The sequence below is a fragment of the Lutzomyia longipalpis genome, chromosome 3 (assembly GCF_024334085.1).
Source record: "Lutzomyia longipalpis isolate SR_M1_2022 chromosome 3, ASM2433408v1".
In the NCBI taxonomy this organism is placed as follows: domain Eukaryota; kingdom Metazoa; phylum Arthropoda; class Insecta; order Diptera; family Psychodidae; genus Lutzomyia; species Lutzomyia longipalpis.
In genome coordinates, this window is record NC_074709.1 from 5,831,072 (window position 1) to 5,854,713 (window position 23,642).

At 33.2% G+C, this 23,642-nt stretch overlaps 3 protein-coding genes across 5 annotated transcripts in view; all 3 read left to right on the forward strand.

The window, feature by feature from the left end:
- Window positions 1–23,642, forward strand: part of LOC129791559 (potassium/sodium hyperpolarization-activated cyclic nucleotide-gated channel 3) — a 1,048,222-nt gene that overhangs the window by 1,016,356 nt on the left and 8,224 nt on the right. The window lies entirely within an intron of this gene.
- Window positions 1–23,642, forward strand: part of LOC129791609 (uncharacterized) — a 309,820-nt gene that overhangs the window by 277,954 nt on the left and 8,224 nt on the right. The gene's annotated exons all lie outside the window — the stretch shown is intronic.
- Window positions 719–23,520, forward strand: LOC129791570 (mitogen-activated protein kinase kinase kinase 13-A). 2 transcript variants are annotated; one of them, XM_055829789.1, is made up of 7 exons: window positions 719–1,109; window positions 3,317–3,837; window positions 13,213–13,686; window positions 14,498–14,689; window positions 15,594–16,362; window positions 16,438–17,222; window positions 21,302–23,520. In XM_055829789.1, the coding sequence occupies exons 2-7, from the start codon at window positions 3,692–3,694 to the stop codon at window positions 21,648–21,650; spliced, it is 2,715 nt and encodes a 904-aa protein (XP_055685764.1). In that variant the 5' UTR covers window positions 719–1,109; window positions 3,317–3,691; the 3' UTR covers window positions 21,651–23,520. The 2 variants fall into 2 exon arrangements, with proteins under 2 accessions (XP_055685764.1, XP_055685765.1); XM_055829790.1 differs by lacking the exons at window positions 719–1,109; window positions 3,317–3,837 and adding an exon at window positions 6,400–6,763.

Here is a 23,642-nt window from a genome sequence, read left to right on the forward strand (position 1 = left end):
AACAAATTTCAAAATTAGTTATTCAATTTTTTAAAGTTCCGCAAAAATATGAGAAATTAAAGGCAGAAGTTGCGTTAAAAAAATCATTAAAATGCATTTAATTAATTTAATTCTCAATAAAAAAATTGCAATAAAATTTTGCAGCATAAAATTAATTGCTTCCGTGATATTAAATATTTTTTTCTTCCTAAACTCTCAAAGCTCTCAAAGTTTCTTCATAAGAAATTCCCTTCTGGGTAATCTAAAGATTTCCTTATAAGGCGATTTAATGTAAATATTTTTGTGGCGGTGATAGCGCATCTCGAGTAAATTTTCTTCCAGCGAATTTCATAATATGAGAAGAAAACGAAAAGCAATAGTTCTACTTTTTTTTTACTCTCGAGATTCCCTCCTATACACGTAAACCCAATCAAACAAAGAAGTTAAGCCCGAACCTGTCTTTTTTTCTTCTCTTCTCCACAGGTTCTGGTGGGACTTGCAAGTGTTTGGGAAGATGAAGATTAACAGCAAAAAAAATGGGAATGTCTTCTACCCCTATTTCGTTCTTTCTCACTGCACCTTTCGTGTTCTTCATCTCACTTCTTACTACCATCTTTCCCTAACTCTTATATGTTTATTCTTTTGAGCATTGGAGAGGTGTTGGTGGTGACTTCTTGTTGTTCTCTCCGTAGCCAGCACACCTTTCCGCTCGCTGGCGTGGATGAGGGCCGCTCAAAGAGCTCGAGACTCGCGTTCAAGGTGGACGACGTGCGCCATTTTCCACACAGTGCTCATGTTGTGAAGAGAATGGACTGAGAGTGTGACTGTTTTCAATTAAAAGGATTCTCTCTTTTAATTAAAAAAAAAACTCCGCGTGGGGATGACCTCCTGAATGAAGGACAATTAAGGCTGAAAAGGTGTTTAATTGAACTTCATGAGAATTAAATTTCTTACTATTCTTACTTCGCGACAAAGTTGAGAGAATTAAATCATGGACAGGTGAGTGCGCGAATTGTTTGCAATTTTAGGAGTTTAATTACCCACAAAAAAGGTGTTTAAAGTGCAAATTCCTGTGCAATTATGTGGAGTGAAAGTGCGTAGAAATTTACCAAAAAAGGGTAACAATTGAGGTATTTTATTTGTATTTGAATTATTGTTTTTTACTTTAAATTGATTCAGAACTCGTCCAATTTGAAACATGTGCACCTTTATTGTTTTGCCCAAGAGCTATTGGAGAGCTTCACATACAAACGCACACGTGTGCGGTGGAAAGAGACAAAAATTGCACAATTAGATAATTTTTAAAGCATATACTCTTGTCCAATATTGGTGGCTTTTTTTCTGCAACTTGTGCCCCAGGTGCGTGTATTCGTGCACAAAAAAAATTTTCTCTTTCATTCAACGAAAATTGGCAACGCTGTACATCACATACATAGCACACATATGTACATATGTATGCAGACCCACCACCCCCGCTTCTCTCTTGATCAAAACACTCCCTCCTCTTTCTTCAACACGATACTGTGTGGTTGAAGTTCATGAGTAAAAATGGATAGATTTATCTCACTCTACCGCGGGACAGTGTACCTGATTATTATGTTAGGTTTCTTCGTCTACCTGTGTGTCTCTCTAAACAATAATGTTTCTCTTCCAATTCCTTTCCATCTCTCCCTTCTAAGCAGAAATTCTTACCGTTTCATTATATTCTTCACCCAACAGCAACAAAAAAAAGAACCTCTTTATGCTCCCTTCTCTCAGTTTTCAAAGCAAAAAATATGAGAGATTTAGAAAATGTTTTTTTTTGCTGCAAAAAAATATTTCTTTGCATTTTGGTCATGTTTTTGGCACGTCTACCCTCAATTTCGGGGTTTTGTGTTGAAAAGGGATTTTCTTCGAGGAGCTATAAGTAGGTACAGGGTAGCTCAGCACATGTGCTCGAAAGCAAAAGGAGTAAAAGTTGGGTTTGAATGACAAGAATAAGGTCAAAAGAACTCCGAACTTATGCTCTATTTATATTAAGTATGTTAAGAGAAATGCGTCCTTTTTCTAATATTAAATCAATAAAATTTCATTGAGTTAAATAGGGCGAATAGGATCAACTTGAAAGGAAATTTTATACGAAAAATTACTCGTTCGAACAAAAAAGGATATAAAATTGTCGAGGAAATTTACATTTTTTTCAATGAGATTAACTGAAAATTGCTGGCAAAGATTAGTCTAAAATGCAAATAATGACGTCAGAATTGTGATTTTTATCTCTTTCAATACATTTAAAGGCGCGTTTTTAAATATTTAAGGTTTTTTTTTTTAATTTTTACGGATTAAGAAGAGATTTTGCAAGAATTTATTTAACCCTTTTGTGTCCATTGAGTCATATGTAAAGTCTTAAACGTGAAACATTTTATTTTATTAAAATTTAAAATTTAATTGTTTTTCAAATTGAAAAATGCATTGAATTCACGTAGAAGAGGCCAAAGGAGACGTTTTAAGTACGAAAGTGATCTCTAAGAGCATTCTTAAAATGATTATCGTGATAAAACGACTGAATGTTTCAATGTTTCTATGTTTCATGCGAAAACAATAGAGGTCTTTTTTTCAAAATTGTGAGGAAAATGCTTTCAGTTCTCTATTTGGCTTTATGTTATTCTTTTCATTCAAAGTTTATTTGAAAGATTCCAAAGATTTAATTAATAAGGAAACATTTCTGATAAGTAGAATAAAATTTGATTGTTGAAAATCAGCCTAATTTTCAAGAAACATTGAAACATTCGATCTATAAACCAATGCATTTCAAACGTGAAACAACTAGATTTTTAATTAAAATTCTGTAAAATAGAATGTTTCACGTGTAGTCCAACGTGAAACTTTCAATGATCCAAATGACACAAAAGGGTTAACCAATGCACGAAAAGGAATATTTTGCTATCTAATTTTTTAAGCAGACCTTCAATGATTTAAAGTATTTCTTTAAGAAAATTCTTAGCAGTTTTTAAACCACGAAAAATGATAAATTCTGTTAAAGTTCAACAGTATAGCATCAACATTTTCCCAAACATAATCCCTTCTCATTCTTCTAAAGAAATGCGAAAATGTGTAACTGATAAAAGTCTGCCTGGGCCAATTTGAGCCTCTCAATAAATCATAGATAAATGTTATCTCTTAGTGCGGCAAAAGTGCCATTGAGGCACGCACAAGAAATAATATTCCACACAATTTCCGCACAGGAATTCATCTCAGCTCTCTTCTCCTCCGATGCATAGATGAAAATGTTTGCGTTAGAGAGAAAGGAAAATACAATTTTGCTGAATACTCCTCTACATTGGATTTTCTTTTGCAGGAGGAATTGAGAAGTTCACGTGCGCATGCGGTACGAGGGCTGCTCGTCATTGATTAAATTACTCCATCGCACCACTGTGCTAGGCCTTAAGGGGTGACGGGGTGTCAACGAGGGAGGGCCACTTCGGGCTTTTACGGCATTTTTCCGTGGACCACCCCAAAATGAACATAGTTGATTCGAGAGGGTAGTACAAGTGCAAACGAACACTCTTCCGTATCACACACTACCCGCGCATAGAGTTTTCCCCCAAAAGAAAAAAATTATTTTTCAGTGCAGAGAAAACCCTCAAAATAGTGACAAAAATGCCTGGAAAAGTGCATAAAGTGAAAATTTTGTGTTTAATGGGTGAAATTGTATTGGGAAATTGGTGAAAATATGTGCACAATGCAACCTTTAACGGGGAAAATGACCGCATCATCGGAATCCTGCAACGGCGACTACCCCAAAATGGAGGAGACTCCCACAAAGGAATCCCTCAATGTTCGCGAGGATACGCAACACCATGAAAACCCTTCAAAACGGTGAGATTTATTTCCCTCCACCATAAATTCTCCATACAAATTGCATCCTTGAGCATGAAATTGCCCATTTTTGTCCATTTTATGATTGCAAAAGGAAAGAAAAAAAAATTTCCTCAATAGCCCCCATTTTTGGTCATCAATGGACGGGATCTTATCAGAAGTTGGAGGAAGTGTAAGAGAATGTAGGGAAAAGTAAACAGAAAACTGAAGAAGTTCAGGTAGAAATTTACAAAAATGAATTTTCCACACAAAAGAAAAAGATTTCTCATCCAAAAAGGGTCCAATCTGCTTTTAACTAATTTCCCAGGAAGTACGGAGGATACGGGCAATTAAAGTTAGCAAAAGAAGTTTAAATTAAATGCAAAAAAAGGAATTCGAACTCTTAACTAATTCTTTGAATAATTTAAACGTGTTAAGTGTTTTTTTTTCTCTCAATTTTTAGTGAATGTTTACCTGCTTGAGAGTGATATTATCCTTGTTCGATGAACGAATTGAAATACCAAATAAATTGTTCTAAATAAAGAAAAATCAACAAAAGGCTCAAAAACAATATTTGCATTAAAGTGAAGAATTTATTGGTTAACCCTTTCGCTTTTTTTGGGTCATACGTTGACCCAAAAGGGAAAAATTCTATTTTCCTGAATTTGAATGAATTTATTGGTTCTTTTTTTTTCAAGTTAAAAAGAAGTTGAATTTACGTAAAATTTTCACACGTTTCAATGTTTCTAAACTTTATAAGGACGCGAAAGGGTTAAATACGTTAAACGTGCTAAGCAATCTTTGAAATTTGAACCCATGATGTCAATAAAAACCTTATTTGTGTATCAATTAATAAGCAAGTATTCAGTTTATTTAAATAAGCAATTAAAGGTTAATTAAAACCTAAAAATAAAGCAAAAATCACAGATTAAACATATTTTATTCCTAAAAGTTTGTTCTATAGGGCATCCCGTGTATGTTTGCAGTAAGGAAAAATATTTGCAAGACGTATAAAAAGGCATAAAGAGCATGAAAATAGATTTGTATTGTGGCTCGTATGGCTTACAAGAACCCTCGTTAAATATTCCTCAAGTATGGTGGAGTTTCACTTCAGCCCAATTGGTTTCAAATGGAATTTTGGGTAAATTACCGATTGCAACTGAAGATTGTTGTTCCAAGAGTGGGTTTTCGCATATTTCTCCCATTCATAATGAAAAACCTTCTTCAAGATTTCTTATCGAACAGCTTAAATGTGAAATAATGAAACTTGTTCGTCCCGGCAGATTTTCTTTCTGTCATTTAGTGGTGTCTCGTGGCTTCTTTTAGTTTTTATTTTAAATATTATTATTATTATTATTTTAATATTGTCTCGTAGGTAGCTAATTGAAGAATAATTTATTTCTTATTGTAAAAAAATATTTTTTGAGATTTTGTGTAGGTATTTATTAGGCATTTGAGGGAAATGATTTAAAAATCTTATCAGTCAGACATCATAAATTCTTTGGAAATGTAATTTGAAAAGAAAAAGTTCCTTTTTGTAGTTTTAGGACTTACTGAGGAAGGCTCTAAAGAGAGCTGGAAGCTTCAATCTAAAGGGCAAAGAGTGTAATGAGTAGCTTATAGTTTTTATTTTACAAAAATTATATTTTTCTGTTTTTTTTAAACCGTTTTTTCTTAACAGAAATTTAATTTTAAATTTAAAAAAAAACATGGAATATAAAGAAACATTAATAATTTCATTAAATGATTAAATCAAATTAAATAAATGTGATTAATTAAGCACTATTCAAATTAATTTAATCATTGGTTAATCAAATTAAAAAAAAAATGTTAAATAAAAAATATTCAAAAAGAAATCGTTTATTAGACATCAATGATTTTTTTAAAATATTTATTAATTTTTCTTTTCTTGAAATATAATCAAATGTTCTAAATTACAATGAAAAATCGTTGGAAAATGCGAAAATTTTCCACAAAATCAATTTCTACTACATAAGAGCATTTATCGACTAATCAATCCCCATTACAATGGAGCAATTAGCAATTAAATCAATTACATTAATTCTTCTCCCAATTTTTTCTTAATCTCATTGAAAAAGATTCTCCTTCATCCAATTTCGGAGAGAAAAATAAATTTTATCTAACAGTGATTACAGCTTACGCAAGTGCTAGATATATATGCACAGAATCACGCGATTTCCAACATTATAAATATTTTTTTTCTGCCTCCCATCCCACTCTCATCACACAAAATGTGTGGAATTTCGACTTATTCTGACTTGAGAGACTCACAATAATGTTCTTTCCAAAAAACGAGGTGAAAAACCAGCAGATTTACCGTCGTTTGTGTGGCTCGTGGTCTTGTCTCCATGAGAGGTATATATTTTTTCCCGCCGCAATCGAATGGGGCCCACCATATCGGCATACAAACATTTTTGTGATGTGCCCCCCCACCATCGAAAAAAAGCACCCAAGCTCACATTGACGTCTCACGTATGCTTGTTCTCTTTTCCAGCACATGCCCTCCCAGTCGCACATACATTTTCTTATATGGGGAAACGTTGGAATTAACTGGAAATTCCGACACACTCTCTCAGTCCACTTGTGTCCTCCAAAGCATTAATATATGGCTCCAAAAGCTCCCATTTTTTTCGCGTGTGCTAAACTTTTTCTCTCCGCTTAACCGTTTTGATTTTCCCTTTTCCCTTTTCTTGTGTACCCCCCCAAGTGGGTATGAGGTGTGTCCTTGCTTTTTTTGGATTATTTTCGTTTTGTGAGTGGAAATTTGCCGTTTTAAGTGCAAAAGTGCAGGAAAAAAGGGAAAAAGAAAATTATTAGTGATTTAGCGACGAACGGCTGAGATGGTTTTCTTTATAAATATTGTCAGTCGAATAGGTGAACCGCCTGATAAGGATAAAGTGAAAATGGATGCAGATGTACAAAAAAGGTAGGCACGAAGCGAGACGTGTAACAGAAAGGTGAAAAACTACCTTGAAATAGTTAAGAAATCGTGTAACGATTGGCCAGTAAAAGATGGCAAAAACGAGTGGCGAAATGTGGGCGATCCGCCATTCTGTGCGATATACAAAAGCTCAAAAGGGGCACCGCATTGAGGTTTATTTTACCTTTTCCTAAAAGGAATAATTTTTGAACCTGTTCAAAAACTTTCCGATTTCTCTTTCAAACTCCAAAGCTCTAAAAGGTTCAAGAAAATTAATTAAAACTTTCCCTGAATTGCATCACTCTGTCTCGATTTTGCCAATCAAGGCAAACTTTCATGCCCAAAAGCTCCCCGTATGGTCAATATAAAACCTTGAAAGCTTTCGATTTGAGATTGTAGTCAATTTTTTTTCTTCTAAAATTATTTTCTCTCATTTTTGAGACTATTTTTATGATACTTTTCCACACAAATTATTAACGAAAAATTCAACGCACAGGGTTCATCGGAAAACAATGACCTCGCAAGCTTCAAACGATCCTCTTTGTGTGCACTTTAAAATTCAATCTACGTCGTGAGTTTTCTCTCTCAGTCGCACAGATAACTTTTTTTTCGACCACATTATGTCTTCTCATCCACATTTGGTGCTTTACTTGAAAGTCTCGCAATATATTGAAATCTTTTGCTCTTTAGAATCAACTTGGAAAGACTTTTGGGAAGTTGATTTCGTTAACCTCTCTCTCGTGCTATTTAGGTTCATTTACCGGGGAGAGTTGAACTTTTTCTTTTGAAGAAAATATCCGCTTGATTTTTTTGTGTTATGTATTAGGAAAATATACAGTGATGTTCCGTAGTAAGAAGCCGCATGAAACTTGACAAAGGTTTCACTTAAGACCATCATTCTAGGGAAATTATTTTATTTAAGGTTTAATTTTTGGGGCCAAATTTGTCAAAAATATTTTCTTCTTAAGAAAAATATCAAATCAAAGAGACAAATTCAACCAAGAAATCTTTCAAAAAATTCTTGAAAAGATTTCTAGCTAGCGGTAATAGATAAAATCTAAGCTCTTAGAAACATACAAATTTATATTTGCCATTAATTTGTTGAAAGTTAATTTTCAAGAAATCTTTGAAAATATTTCAGATAATCTCTCTTGAGAGTTCTAAAATCTAGAACAGATTTTTTTTTACAGAATCGACCCCTTTTCAATATTATTTTATTCATCCGAATTGATTTTAGTTCAAAACTAATTTAGTACGGATATATAATAATAAGAAATCATAGATTACTTACTTAGAAAGTTGATAAAACGGCTGTGTAGAATTTTAAATTAAAAAATAAGAAAACAGATTAAAAAAAAATATTAACTTAATTTCTTAATTTAGAGATAAACTAGTTTAAAATTAAACTTTCGCTGAGAAAGCTGGAAAATTTTAAGTTTTGTCCCTACTACAGTCCTCATTAGTAATTAATTTGACAGAAGAGCCAACACATAGCTGCACTACTATAGGGGAAGACGGGGTAATTTGGCCATTTTGGCAAAGTCATTAATGGGAATATCTCAAGTATGGTAAATGCTAGAAAATCCATTTCTCCACAGTTTATACTCCCCATAGAGATAATCAATCGTACCAAGTTTGAGGAAAATCCGATCATTAGATTTTCTTTTATTTGATAAAAATCATTTTTTCACTTTTTCAAGTGCTTTTGGCATTTTGAATGTACGTCATTTTCGAAAAAATTTTAACACTTAAAAATTAACTTTAAGGCCATTATAGGTCATTGATCCCTCATAAACACGATAGTGACATCCATTTTCCGATATCTCAAACAGATTTTCCTGTGGAAATGGTTTTATCCGGAAAATTGGAGTGGGGTAATTTGGCCACTTGAGTTTTTCCGGCACATTTTCCGACGCACATTTAAGATATTTATTGTGGTTGTGCCTTTTAATGTTTTCTTACAGATTATAAGCAAAGTAGGATAAAAAATTTTATCTAAAAAAAGAAATTTACGATAAATTGAAAAATGGCCTTTTTTAGACTTTGCCCGTTTATGGTTCAGAAAATGTTAAAGTTTGAGGCTCTGTTAAATATTTTTATCTGGTAAATTACTGGAAATGAATCTTAGATAAATATCCTATCTTCCAAAAAAATAATCGAAAAAATAAAATTTTTTTATTGTCCAAAAATTTTCATGTTTAATAATTTGTGCGCCAAAGTGTCCAAATTACCCGTGCTCGGGGTAATTTGGACACTAAGCTAAGGGTCCAGGAAAATGGAAAATTCACCCATTTCTCATCGAGATAGAGAAAAGTGTTATATGGGGAAGTTGTAGGCCGGAAAATTTCCTACAAAATAGGGTTATTTGGTTTTCTTCATACTACCAAACTTGCTTGATATATCCCAAAAACCGCCAAAGTGGCCAAATTACCCCGTCCTCCCCTACATAATTTCTTCTCAAAGTTCAACACAAAGTTTCCAAACTATTTAGAATTCTTCTGTTAGTTGAGTAAAGTAGGGCAATGTATCAATTTATTTACAATATGTATTCTGTGCAAAACAAAATTATATTCACATATCTTATATTTTCATATAACGTGTGTGTGGAGAAAGAGCTTAGAATAGAGTTAGAAATAGTTAATTATTATAAAATCTTACAATGAAATTAATTGACCTATTTGTTCAATAGACTTTCAATTTTTTCTCCTTCATGTGTTTCTTCTCACACACAGTGGAATAATACAAACTTAAAATAAAATAATAATAAAAAAATAAACATACAGCAACACCTTGCATTTATATATCATTCACACGTTTTACATACATAGATGGAGGAGAAAAATATAATATAGCAATTTTTTTTCCACACAAAATATTTCACGGAGAATATAATGTTACGTGGTGTGACGTCAATGAAACGCTTCAAATAGAGTCAGGTGATGCGTGAAGTTTTATTTTCGCAATTATTGTTACATTGAGCATGTTTTATTGTTAAGCTATGGGTATTTTTTTCGTTATCTCTCTCTCTGCACTTGCAGCTTTTGAAAGAAAAAAAAATTATATTGAAGGTACAACCTGAGGGCGACATGCTCTATGCTTGTACATTTAGTAGAAGATTCTTTTGTGCCCATTTAAAATCTTCCGCAATTTGTGAGTCTTCTATTTGAACAATGAATGATCTCGAAGAAATAAAACAGTTTTGGTGAAAGATTTAGAACACTTTTGTGGCGTTTTTTTTTAATCTCCATATTTGCTGATCTCTCGGAAATTGTCACGTTTTTCTATTTATAGAATTTTTCTTAATCTCTTCAAAAAGGAGATCAAGTTGTCAGCCATACCTAGATATTAAACGTTTTACTCTTTTGTAAAGAAAATTAAAATCACGTGTTAGTGTAAAATTATTGTGGAATTAATGCAAAAAAATCTATTAAAATATTATAAATTTTCTAATCTTATTAAATAATGTAGTTTGCCAAATAATAAGGAAAATTAACATAAGAATGTAGAAAAATGAGAAAAATAGAATAATAAAGTAAAAGAATAATTGAAAACAGGATAGTTCTTAGTTGAATCTTTACCCTTTTGCTTCTATTCGATAATATACTGACCCAAACATGAAAAAAAAATTTAAAATAATTAATAATTTTTCAAAGTTAAAAATTCAAGATTTTTTTTCTGGAGAAACCAAAGAAAACATTTTGACTAAGAAATATCCACCGGAAGCATTAACAGTAATCAAGATAAGAAGACAAATGCGAAAGGGTTAATGTTAGATACGGACAAACACGTTAGGATAGTCTAAAGTTGGAAAAAAAAGAAAATACCTCAGCAAAATATTAAGGCATGATATAATACTACAAAAGCAATAAAAATAAATATTTTGTATTTTATGTCTATATTAGGTAATTTATTAATATCGCAACATTTTGTTTTAATGATTTTATAAAGAAAATCATTAAATCTTAAATTGGTTTTAAAACTTTCAATTATAAATGATTAATTTAAGACAAAAAATTAGGGAAATGATTGGAAATCTATTCAAAGAGTTGATTTTATATTTGAAAAGAGTTAAAAATTGATTAGAAAACGACAAGATATTTCCTTATAAACCATTTAACGATTTTTTCTAACATTTGGCGATTTCTTATTCATGATTGGAAAATTTTGGAAAACTTCTATGTAAATTTGTTTTGATCACTGCAAAGAAAAACCAAAACTTCTTGAACAGTAGGGGGTTCTTTGGCACCAAGACACCCTCCCTGGTTACACTTCTGTATGAAATTCTTTGGTTTCTTCCTGCTATATCTTCCTTTTATGTTTTCTCTCAGCAAGTTTTCCGATTTTTCTTTTACCCTGAAAGGTTTTTCTACTTTAATAAAGGGGACAATTTAAAATTCTTTCTTAGCATTTATAAAACATTTTAAAGGAATTCAGTTAAAACTGCTTCTTAACCTTTTTATCTTTAATTGATTTTCCATGAATATGACGATAAGCTCAAAGAATAAAAAAAACAAGAAAGCTCACGCAACACAATTGAAATTCCTTGGTTCAAAAGACATTTGATAAACCCCACATAAACGGTTATATTTGATATCAATAGTCTAACAGTTTAAACATGTCTGAAAGGAGAAAATGGAAAATTAAACAAATGCTAGAAAAAATCTTTTCGCAGTGAAGGCGGTTAAAATGTGATAGCGCAAGAACAGAAATCAATACATAAAGTAGCTATAAAATTTTGCAAAAAATGCGTTGAAATGATAGGTACATAGCTATGTAGCTTTGATAAACCATACATAATTATATATGTACGTACATAGTTAGGTTTTCGTATGTTTTACAGACAAAAATTGGATAATCTAGTTTGGAAAATTGTGGGCAGAGGAAGGCAGGGATTTTCAGTAGAGAAAGAGAGAGAAGCTAAAATACTTGTTGTTCACTGTATTTTTGAGCTATTATATGGCGGCTCTTTATCTCCACGCTCTCTATAAATATTTTTTCCTCCTCTTATCTCTTATCAGAGGTACATTTTAGTGTGCTAAATTCCCCTCTTTCATCATTCTTCGCATTGTTAACGATATTTTCTCGCACTATCATGGATTTTTTTATCAGTTGGTGTGGGCTTTTTTTTCGGGAAATTGCATCTAAAAGCCACAATAATATTTATTTTTCAACGAACACACAGGAAAAATAATTGACCTCGTCTCTCGGAGAATCAATGAGGAGTTAACTTATCTCAAGGTTTCCTCACTAATTTTTTTTCTTTTTTTTCTGTCCGTAACATCAAATTACATTTCAAGAAACTCCAAGAAGTTTCATTCCCCTTCACTTCTCGCATTATGGCCATAAGTGTTTTGTACTTCGCAACATTTTGATAATTACCCTGTGTTGGTACTGATTGCGTTGAGGAAAATCCCAAAGTGAGAATTTTATTTATTATTGTGAAGAAGAAAATGTTCAAAAGGATGTCTGGATAAGTTAATTAAGTGATTAATTTGGAGGAGAAAATCAAGTAAAACACATAAAATAATCATTGTAAAAAAGAAACTATTTCTGTGAATCTCTTTTTAAACAACTACTTCTTATAATTTTATCATGTTAAGAAAATTCCAAGAAATGTTTTCATCTCAACTCTTATCGTCGTAATATATTGATAATGAAATTAAACAAATTGACTTTATTTTTGCATTGTTTTTCTTTGAGGGAAAGAATGAGGTAAATTGTTAATTTTTTTTTAATAATAAGAATGAAATTGAAGTTTTTAGGTTCAATTCTGTCAAAAAGTTTTTATTTTCCTTTATTTGATTTTAAAAGATTTTGACAGTTGGTGTTTTTTCTTAAATCATTTTATTGTCGTTCCATTTAATAAAAATAAAGGATTTGTTTTTCCAGTAAACAAAAAGAGATTTTCAAACAGCCCTAAAGGAATTTTCCTTTTAAAATTCGAATTATTAAAAAAAACTGTCAAAATCTTATAAGATTTTTCATAAATCACCAATTGTACAAAAAAAAAGATTTTTAACAGAATCGACCCCTTTATTTTCTTGCCAATTCCTCGTTTTCCTTGCTCGCCTATTAATTTTCTTATTTTATTAAATAAATTAATTGTTTTATTTGTGAAAAATCGATATCATTCGTATGACTGTTCAACTACAAATAAACTTTCTTATCAAAGTTCATCACTTGATTGTTTCAACAACTGCGTCTATTTTTAAACAATCAACTTGGGAAGGTGTTTTCATGTGAATGCGCCCAAAAGTCTAACTTAAACCGCGAGGCTTTAGATAAAGCCAATTTTATTTTGACCTCACTCTTTACAAATATTTTTCTTCAAATTCAATTTAATTTGATTTTAATTGAATGGATTTTTAATGTCAAGGAAGTGTTAAAGGGGATTTTTTTTTTGTAAAATAAAAAGGATATTGAGGAATAAGAAAAAAATCTCCTTTATTTTGCAGAATGATGTGCATCCAAGAGGAACTCGGACAGATGGGTATCACGGATCAGAATGATTTGCCCTACAAACCAGGACTTGACGATCGCGACGCATCGGACGAACACTGCCGGGGAAATGTGGGCGGCTGTGGGGGGATGGGCGGTAGCGGAAGCCCATGGGTACCGGGTGGAAGTGGCTTTGGGGCGGATGGACTGAAACCAGCTGGCTGGATGGATGGCCTTCTGGGCTGCATGCGACCCGTCCTGTCGCTCATTGGGAAGGCCACTGTTGACATGAAGGGAAAGCAAACGGAGGAGTGGGAGATTCCCTTTGAGGACATCACAGATCTCGAATTTCTCGGTTCTGGGGCTCAGGGATCGGTGTTCAGTGGCAAGTGGCGCAATGAAATTGTTGCGGTGAAGAAAGTGCATGACATCCTCGACACAGACATAAAGCATTTGAGAAAACTCGACCATGAAAATATCATAAAATTCAAGTAAGTACCACAAAAGGAGAATTTGATATTTTTGGCGCATAAATTTACACTAGCCGACAAAATGTTATGGACAAGTTATTATTTTTTTTTTAAGTTTTTTGTTTTAAAGATACCCTTGCTGGCATTTACAAATATTTTTATTTTAAGACTCATAAGGGAAAAACACGCATTTGAGCTTTTCCAGCGACGTTTTGGTAATTTTTTTTATTTCGTCAAACTTTAATATGTCCTTTTCAAAGCAGAAATAAGCAATGTTAAGTTTTTTTTAGCGACGTTTTGATATTCTTTTACCTTCTTTATTCACTTGAAAGAAAGAAATTTTCAATTTTGAGATTTTCCAGCGATATTTTTCGTAATTGTTTTACGTTTGTAAGCCCTTATTCACTTTTAAAACAGAAATAGGCAATTTAAAATTTTTCCAGCGATGTTTTGGTATTCTTTTACCTTCTTTATTTATTTTTAAGACAGAAATACTTAATTCTGAGAATTTCCAGCGATGTTTTCATACTTTTTTATCTTTCTGTTTTAATCATTCACTTTGAGACAAAAAACACGCAATTATAAGTTTTTCCAGCGATGCTTTGGTAATTCTTTTAATTTCTTTAGCATCAATTTTTTGCTTTTAAGACAAAAATACTCAATTCTGATTTGTTCCAGCGACGTTTTTGTTAATTTTTTACCTCCCCTTTGCCTTAATTAATTTTTTTTAAAATAAGACAAATTAAAATTCTGTCTATGATATTTTGTAACTAACTGTAATACACACACAGCATAGACACAATCATAACGACGTCTCTACGCTTTTTTCCAGGGGAGTTTGTACAACGGCGCCAGTGTATTGTATTATAATGGAGTTTTGCCCGTATGGCACACTGCAGAATATACTGAAGGACGAGGAAGTTGTCCCGCCATCGAGACTCGTGTCGTGGGCCAAACAAATCGCACTCGGCATGCAATATCTCCACTCGCACAAAATTATTCATAGAGACCTGAAAAGCCCAAAGTAAGTATTTTCCTTCTTTTGTGCCAGGCTCACCGTTTTTCCCCTTTTTTATGCTAATTTTCCCGGCTGTGAACAACACGGCAAAAAAGGCGCCCATTTTTGAGCTACCACCCCCTGACGTCACGGATTGTTAAGCGCCGCAGCAGCATAGTAAAGACGTCAGATTTACGACATGAGTGGGTGGGAAAATCAATAGCCAAAAGGGTTTGAATTAATAGTTTGAGAGATAGAGTATTTTTGTGATTTGTAAAAGGATTTTCTTGCTTTGTCTATTTTTAGATTATTATTTCTCAAGACAAGCATGAGATTTATTTAATATGGAATGAGGAAAGAAAATTATATAATCTCCCACCTACATTGTGTGGGCCATTTGCTGAGAACGCGACCTTATACTTAACAAACGTGACAAAAACTAAATTGAATTCTTGTTGTACTAATATACCAAACAAAAGTAGATATATAATGAAATCTAACACTTTGCGGCTATTTATGTAGGTACATTCAATACAAATGGGTCAAAGCATTGAGATAAAATTAGATGAATTGCTTGATTAATTTCAACGGTCTAAATCAAAAGTTTTTTTTTCTATTTATTAAGATTTTTTCTTAAAATTTGTTTGAAAATAAATTCTTTTAACTTGCTTGAGGATCTTAAAAAATATTCCCTCAAATGAATTAATTTGAAAATGGAGAAAACGAATTTTGAAAAAAATCTTTAAAACAGAAAACCGTTAACGTTTCGATTCCTTTTGGGGATCTTCATCAGGCCAAATAACAAATAAAAATTTTTTGCTTCAGTTCAGAAAACTCAAAATTTCTCAGATATTTTCATTCTTTGTCCTCAAGAATTCTTTATCTATTTTTTATTCTCAAAATATCCCTCTTTTTTATGCTAAACTTTCAGCATTCTCATTGGTGAGAAGGAAGTAGTGAAGATCAGCGATTTCGGGACGTGCCGCGAGTGGAATGAGATTAGTACAAAGATGAGTTTTGCCGGAACAGTGGCTTGGATGGCGCCGGAAGTGATAAAGAGTGAACCATGCTCTGAGAAGGTGGACATTTGGTCATATGGCATTGTCCTGTGGGAATTGCTCACGTGCGAAATTCCCTACAAGGATGTGGATTCATCAGCAATCATTTGGGGTGTGGGCAGCAATCAGCTGCAATTGCCCATTCCCAAAACCTGCCCCGAAGGATTTGCCCTCCTGCTACGGCAGTGCTGGTGCCTGAAGCCACGCAATAGACCGTCCTTCAGGATAATCCTGACACATTTGGAAATTGCGGGGAATGAACTGATGAAGCAGAGTGAGGTGGAGTACTTCAAGTCGCAGCAGAACTGGCGTCAGGAGATTCAAACCCACATGATTGCCAACAGTACAAATGCCCAGAAATTTGAGCAGGACCTCATTAAAAAGCGACAAGAGGAGCTGAGGCACATCAAGGATATTCGAATGGTGTACGAGAGGAAGCTTGAGAAGACTAATCAACTCTTCCTCGAGGTCAATGAGTTCCTACAGCAGCTAGCCTACAGGGAGCGTGAAGTGCACGAGAGGGAGAAGATGCTCCCGGGCTATAAGCGAAAGGTTGTGAATCCACTGCGAAGGGCACATGATAAGATCTCACGAAAGAAGTGTACAAGTCTCTATGTAGCTGATGCTATTCACGATCCAACGGTAAGATCTTTTTGAGGGAATTTTTCTCTGAATTTTTGATTTTATGATTGATTTTTTTGTTGTTGTTGCTTTTAGAGCCCCATTCGTGCAAATCTCTACGCTCAACTGGATGGCTCCAATCAACCAAAGTCAGTGGCTGTGGCACCAAATAAATCGCATAAGAAGATGCGCCACCGACGTGTGGGATCGGGTACAATTGCATCACCCAAGGCAAGTCCAAATCGCGATCGTCGGTATCAGAGTGAACCGGAGGCGCGTTTTGTGCGTTTTGTGGATACAGAGACACAGACAGATGCCATGGATATTAGTGAAACAGACGGCAGCCCCAGTCCATTCCTCTCAATGCGAGATGAACATCAGCGTCCGAGGCATGTAGCCGCCGTTGCACCCCTCCAGGCATCATCGAGAAGGGCATCAGGGAGTGATCAGCCGACCCATCATGGGCTCACAAGTCCCAATGGGAACTCCATGAGCACAAGTGATATCACGTACCAGGACGCGTGCTCGAGTCCCGATCTCCTGGACGATGCAATGAACAGCAATGAGCGTCTGGAGATACGCGAATGCAGCGATGATGATCATCTTGAGATTCTGGGGCGGAAGGTGACGCAACTCATCACAGGGGAGAATGGGAACCTCAATGCGTACATTGAGAAGCGGGGCTTTATCAGTGTCTCATCCGACAGTGGGGAGGTGACAGTATTCCGGCCAAGTGGGGCCAACACCTTCACAAATGGCGGCACAAATGGCGCCAAGGATCTCAATAATGGCGACTCACGCGACGAACGCAGCAACGACAGCTGGACTGATGAGGAGGGTGAAGAACCGTCCGACTACAATTATTCATTGCGCAGGAGAAGGTGAGTCTTTTTTCCAAACTAAATATCCTTTTAATAGGGAAAGGGGTGGTGAATGTTGCTTTTTAAAATATTCTTTGAAAAATCAGATTTCTCCTGATCGTGAAAAATTCCTGATCTATTCTGAATCTTCCCTTAAAATGAAGAAAAACTGAGAAAATTCTTTAATTTAAATTGATTTAAATAACTCCCGCGTGGCCCCAGTCTCCCTAAAATTCTTTCAATAAAAAAGTTTTCCATGCCCATCCCTCGATTTTCTTCTAGACGCTCACTTGGCGACAATATAGTCACTTTCCAAAAAAAATAAATAAAAAGAAAATTCTGAATACTCCCTTATTGGCAACAGACTGAGCGTCACCCACATTTCACGACGCTCAAAGTGGCGCCAAAAAGGTATATTAAGGAGAACACGAAGGGGTCGATGTCCCACCACGGAAATTCCCATTTCGCCATCAGTGCACACCTTTCCCGCTCCCCCCGCCTCTCCCTCATACGGAACTCCCTCATCTCATACCTCGTCGTAAACAAACGTGAAAAAAAAGAACCCACAAAGCCAGCATTTTGCAGTTTCATCGACCTTATCGCAATTGCGGAGTGTTTATTCCTCTGTCACGTCTTTTAATGTTTGTTAGTTTTTTTGTAATTTTATTTCTTTTTCGTCAATGTGCCAGAAAACATCAAGAACTTTTTCTCCCATAATCGGGGGGAATTTATGTTAGGAAAAAAAAGAAATATGAAAAAGGGGACTGTTGACAATGAATAAATGTTGATCTTCGGAGTTTTTTTTTCTAAAATAAAATTTGTCCTATATTCGAAGGCATGTGGTTTGTTAGTATATTTAAATAAATAATAAATTCGCAAAGTGGGGAAAGTTGGAAACAGTAGTTAAGGAGAATAAGAAAAATACAAAAAATAGGTCATTTTGTTAAGATAAAATTCAGTAAAAATGCTCGTGGAGACAGGTCCAGGTGGTCCAGATATTCAACAGGTGTTTAATACTTCATTTGAGTAATTAAAGAAATTGAAACTTTCTCTAAATATTTATGAAGAAACTTTAAAATACTCGAAAAAGTTGTAGAGGGCTCTCAACATAAAACAACGTAAGGGCGCTTTATAGATTAAGCGCTTTAAGAAAACTTTTAATCTTGGATCTGTGGCTAGATCCTGATGTGAAACACCAATCATCTTTCTGATAATGATGATAAAGAAAACAAAAAGAAACTCTCGAAAAGGAAAACTTAGATGAAAAAAAGCGTAATAATGCGTTCAAAATTGTTCAAATCCATCCAATTTAAAAGTTTTAGAAAAATAGTACAGGAAGATTACGTTTCACATTTAAATCTAACCAGTGAACTAATTCTTAGTTTATTAAGAACATTAAAGAATGGGGTAGATTCTCATATAAATCTTTCCTTTTCTTACAATTCGTCAGTTATAAGATTTTTGCGATTTTTGGTATTCTGGGAAAAATCTTATAAAATTTTGAGTTTTTTTTTCATACTTCAAACGGATTTCCGAAAGAAAATTATTTTTCCAGTCCTCTTTATAGATTTTTCGGACTATTTTCCTAAACAGCAAATTCTTTGTTTTTTTTTCTTTTCTAAAACGATAATAGAAGGGTTTAAAAACATTAATTGTCAAAATCTTAAAATGACTTTTAAGTTGTTAGAAAAGAAAAGATTTTTGCCAGAATCTATCCCAAGATTACATATTTTTTGTTTCAAAAATCTCTAATTAAATCCGATATACAAAAAAATTATTGTTAAAGCGGTGTTTAACCGTTTTAAAGGATACGAAGGGCCAGAATCAGCTACAATCTACAATCTATATCATCCCTTAAGCATTTCGTGACCACGTAGAGATCTTTTTTTTTCAGTCTAAATGTCTTCTTTGGGTTCTTTAGCACATCTAGCTTATTTTAAACTTAGAAACTAAATTAATTATTTATTGTCTTTGAATCAGTAAAATATAATTTTTCGCTGTGACCCAATGAACGCGAAAGGTTTAAAAATATTCCCTGTACCTTGAAATAAAATATTAACTATCAATCATTCTCTTAAGAAACAATAAGTAAAGATAATCCAATCATTTTTTTCTGAGAATCTTATACATAATTTCAGGGTTTCAGAGAATTACGTAAAATGAAAGGGAAGAGTTATTGCAAAAATAAATTGCATTGAAAAGCTCTTTCTCTCTAAGCTCTATTATATCATTTTTTTTTTCTTAACAATATTTACACTTAAATTAACTTAAGGAATTATTGCAAGAAGAATTATCCTCACCCACGTGTCAACTTCAATAGTATTGTCAGAATTATTCTTTGTACTGGCGATGATGGTTCAAGTGCAACCCAATGACCTTGACTCAGGGTGTTGTGCTTATGTACATTACATATGTAGTTCATTTGTGGAATCAATGGGAGCTTTTTTTCTCCATGTGCTTCCGCTTAAAGAGAGCTCAATGCCCAAAGTTTTGTACATACAACACAGTTCTATCAATTAGAATTCACTTCACATCCATATAGATTGTGAGTACGAGGGGATTTTGCTTAAGTATAGCATTTCAGAAGTGAGGAGCACCTTTGGCTCTCAATCACATGTTGGGGGTGACGTTTTCGCACCTCTCTTAGTCATCGCAGTAAATTTAGCTGATTTAGCTATTTTATTTCTGAATGTTTTTCATTTTTTTTCATGTGAATTGAAGGAAATTTATGTACTTCTACTTATACATAATAGATACATTTTGATTGTAATGATTGGGGGCTGATAATGAGTGGCACCATGTGGCCACAGGAAGGAGTCACTTTTCATTGTTAAAAAGATAAATTAATGCCGGCCCCCCAATTGACCGCATACTCAAAATTTCCAATCGATGTCGTACTTTCCCGTATCATTTTATCACGATATGACTCATTTTGAAAGTATTTAATGAGCTTTTGTTGTGTTTTATTCTTCATATTTTCATGAGGATCATTATGAATGATCCAGCCCCCGGGCAAATGGGATTTTTATTTGCTAATTCGCTGATTAAATTCTTTTGAATCAAATGAATTTGAATTTCAAGTAACGGAGTTCATGCAGTTGATATTGCTTTGAAGCATATGCTTGATGTATTGAAAGGGACAAAATGGCAAATGGCCGCTGTTTTTTTGAATTTTTTACGAAACATTATTAGCTTTTATCGTTGTAGTGAATATTTTTAGCGATTCTTTATCCTTTTTTTGATTCTCTACAAGACTGGGTGGGTCAAAATTGTTTTCTCAATTTTCTCGAATTAAGTACTTGGTCCTTATCAACTGCATGAGCTCCTTTTCAATCCCTTATTAATAAGGGAATAACTATTCTAAATTATCACAGAAAATCTCTTTAGAACGTCATAGAAGATAACTTTATTCTATTGCAATGAAAAATACGTTTTTTTTCTTCAAGTTTAAGAATCATCGAGAATCCTTCACGATTACTTAATCCTAGTCTTCCTTAGGGGAATGTGTGGAAAAAAAAGTCTCTTAAGTGTTTGGAAAAAACTCAAAATATTATATTTTCCAAACAGATAAATCGAAATGTGTAACTCATTTCTTTAGGACATTTTTTGCCCTAAAATTCTTTCTCAGATGTTTGAATATTTGATTGCATAAAGTAGAAAAAAAGACCTCTTTAATTCAAATTTAGTTAAATATTCAACTGTTTAATGATCTTTGGGTCATTTTAATGGGTTTTAAGAAATCTAACAGACTTGAAATCCAGTGATTTCATCGTTTTCCGTATTAAAGGTAATTTTCACATTTTTTGCTCTAGCAGCTACAATTTTTAAGATATTGACTTGAAATAAAAAGCAAATAAAACTTTTTGAGTTTACGCACCTTTTGGTTGCAGAAGTTTTCAGATATTTCAATCCAATCAAAAGTTATTCGCGATTAAAATCATGCCCTAATTCCTTGGCCACCCTGTATCTAGTGTCTTTTTTACCCCGCTCTCCCCTAATTGTTTAATTAAAAAGCAATTATTTTATATTAATAATTTCTCATTTATTCTTCTATTTGTTGGTAAAACTACGTTAATTTTCATAAAATAAATTCTTTGCAGTTTGGCGCGCCTCCCGATAAGTCGTGGCATGAGATGTCGTCGCTACAAGTACCCAACACTCAGCCCAACGCCCGCAGTGACTGTTAATCCCATCAGCATCCCTCCAGCCAATGGGGCAGTACTCTCAGATGAGGAGAACACCTCTGAATGTAGTCCACCCCCATCGAGTCAGCATTCGACGCTCGATAGTAACGCCGAGGCGCCCAAAGTCATGCCACGCAGCCCCAAACGTGGGCATGTGGTACGACCACGGAGCACAAGCACGAGTAGCTCTTCCTCGTCGGATTCGGAGTCAGAGCATGAGGATGACGAGAGAACTACTCGACTTCCTCAAGCGGCTCATGTTTAAAAGAAGATGTCACAGCAGCAAATTGCTTTGTATACCCTTCACTTCTTTGTAAACAAGAATAACAACAAATCGTGTGTTCACAGCAATGGGTGGGCAGAAATGTGTGCAACACCCAAAAACGACTGACGAAAATCTCTCCCCTTTAGTGGAAGAATTTATAGTTTAAGCTTTTTCTCCACTAAATATTTTTTTTTTCATTTGCTCCAGATAAAAAACTCATCTTCTGAGCTTCACAAAAAAACACAACTAGAAATTTTCTTTTGTCTCCCTTTTCCTCCCTCTATATTCCCCCTTTTTTGCTAATTAATTTGTAATAATTTCCCCAAATAAAATTCTTTCCTTCAACAAGAAATTTCCTCTCTATTTAAACAATTTTCTCAATAATATTTTCCCACTATACAATAAATTTGTATCTCTATAATCCCTTTTCACATCCATCCAAGAGTTATGAAAAGAAAATGTGTATAGAATGATTTAGAGAATTAAAAAAAAAAACAAAACTAATTGTAAGATTAAGTATTTAAGAACAAGAAAAATAATAATTCTCCCTCATATGAGATTGCATAGAAGAAATTATATAAAAAAAAATTCTTACTTTTCAAAGAGGATCTTTTTTCTCACTGTGCTTTCAATGAAAATGTAAAGGAATTATTAATGAAAAAAAATCAGTGCCATGTGAAAGTAAAGAAATTTTTTTTAGAAATAATGGTAAAAGGAATTTTGAAAGAAAAAAAATTATGGGTTTTAGTATTAAATTATATTAATATTTGGCCTCTTATGTGTACCTACCTATTTAATTTTATCGACACACAAAAATAAAACAAGAAAAGCATCATTCAGACAACAAATAGCAAAAAAAAAGAAAATATAAAAAATATTTAAAAATGGAACGTGCCTATAAAAAATAATAATTCAATTGACATAAAACAATGAAAAGATAGAGAAAAGATTACTTATAACAAAAAAAAAACGTGGAAAGGTTGCCTCCTCTTTGTTGTACCTGTGTTGAAGACATTTTTTTTCAAAAGGCATGAATTAAAAAAAAAGAAAACAAATTGAAATTAATCATACAAAAAATGTTTAGAAAATATAAATCACTAAAATTCAAGAAAATATTTATATAAAAAAAATGCCCAAATTGAACATTTTTTGTCATAAACTCAAAATATAAATTTAGTTTGTAAAGTAATGAAAAAAAAAAGATAAGAAAAAAAGAACATTAGCCTACAAGTATTTTTAAGTAAAAGAAAAACTATTAAATATAATATATTTAGGACGTAGCGAGAAAAATGAGATAAATTATGAGATTCTAATAAATCTTGCAGTATTCTTTTTAATATGAGGAGAAATGATTAAATAAAAGGAAATGTTATAATTGCATGAAGAAAACTTTTCAATTTTTCATTGAAAAAGAATTTAGTAAAAGAAGAAAAACTACCTGTATAATGATATTATTATGTTAATAATTTTCCTTTCCAATTCAAAACATTCCTCTGACTTTTATAATTTCTTTTCTTCTTCATTCTCATTTCTTTTTCTTTCTTGATTTTTCAGTAGGAATAATTTCGGGAGAAAAGAGTGAGAAAGAGAGAAAGAAAAATAATATTTTTCATGTATATTTTTTCACAATTTGTAGGCGCAAGAATGGTAGAACAAGCAAATAAGTATATAAAACTTCTTTTTCACACACAAAAATACATAAAAAAAGATTATAAAAAATGTGTAATTTTTAATAATAAATAAGACTTGTAGTGAGATGAACAATTACATTGAAAAGATGATAAAAGACACCTTTGCTTGTATATGAAAGAAAATGTTAAAAAAGAAGAAGAAATAATATACAACAAAATCTTTTCAAAAAGCCATGAAATTCTGTGTTTTATTTAAAAGAAAAAAAATGATTTTCGTCCTGGTAAGTAAAATAAAATTTTAAAGAATTTATTTTTCGCTTTCTTCTAAGAATCGGAATGTTAGTTTTAAATTTTCTGTATG

What these genes read in the sequence shown, in the direction of transcription:
- LOC129791570 (XM_055829789.1), top strand. Translation starts at nt 3,692, where the DNA reads ATGTGCACAATGCAACCTTTAACGGGGAAAATGACCGCATCATCGGAA. An exon ending in CATGAAAACCCTTCAAAACG is followed by an intron (nt 3,838 to 13,212) that starts GTGAGATTTATT and finishes TTTATTTTGCAG; the next exon opens with AATGATGTGCATCCAAGAGG. An exon ending in TATTCATTGCGCAGGAGAAG is followed by an intron (nt 17,223 to 21,301) that starts GTGAGTCTTTTT and finishes AATTCTTTGCAG; the next exon opens with TTTGGCGCGCCTCCCGATAA.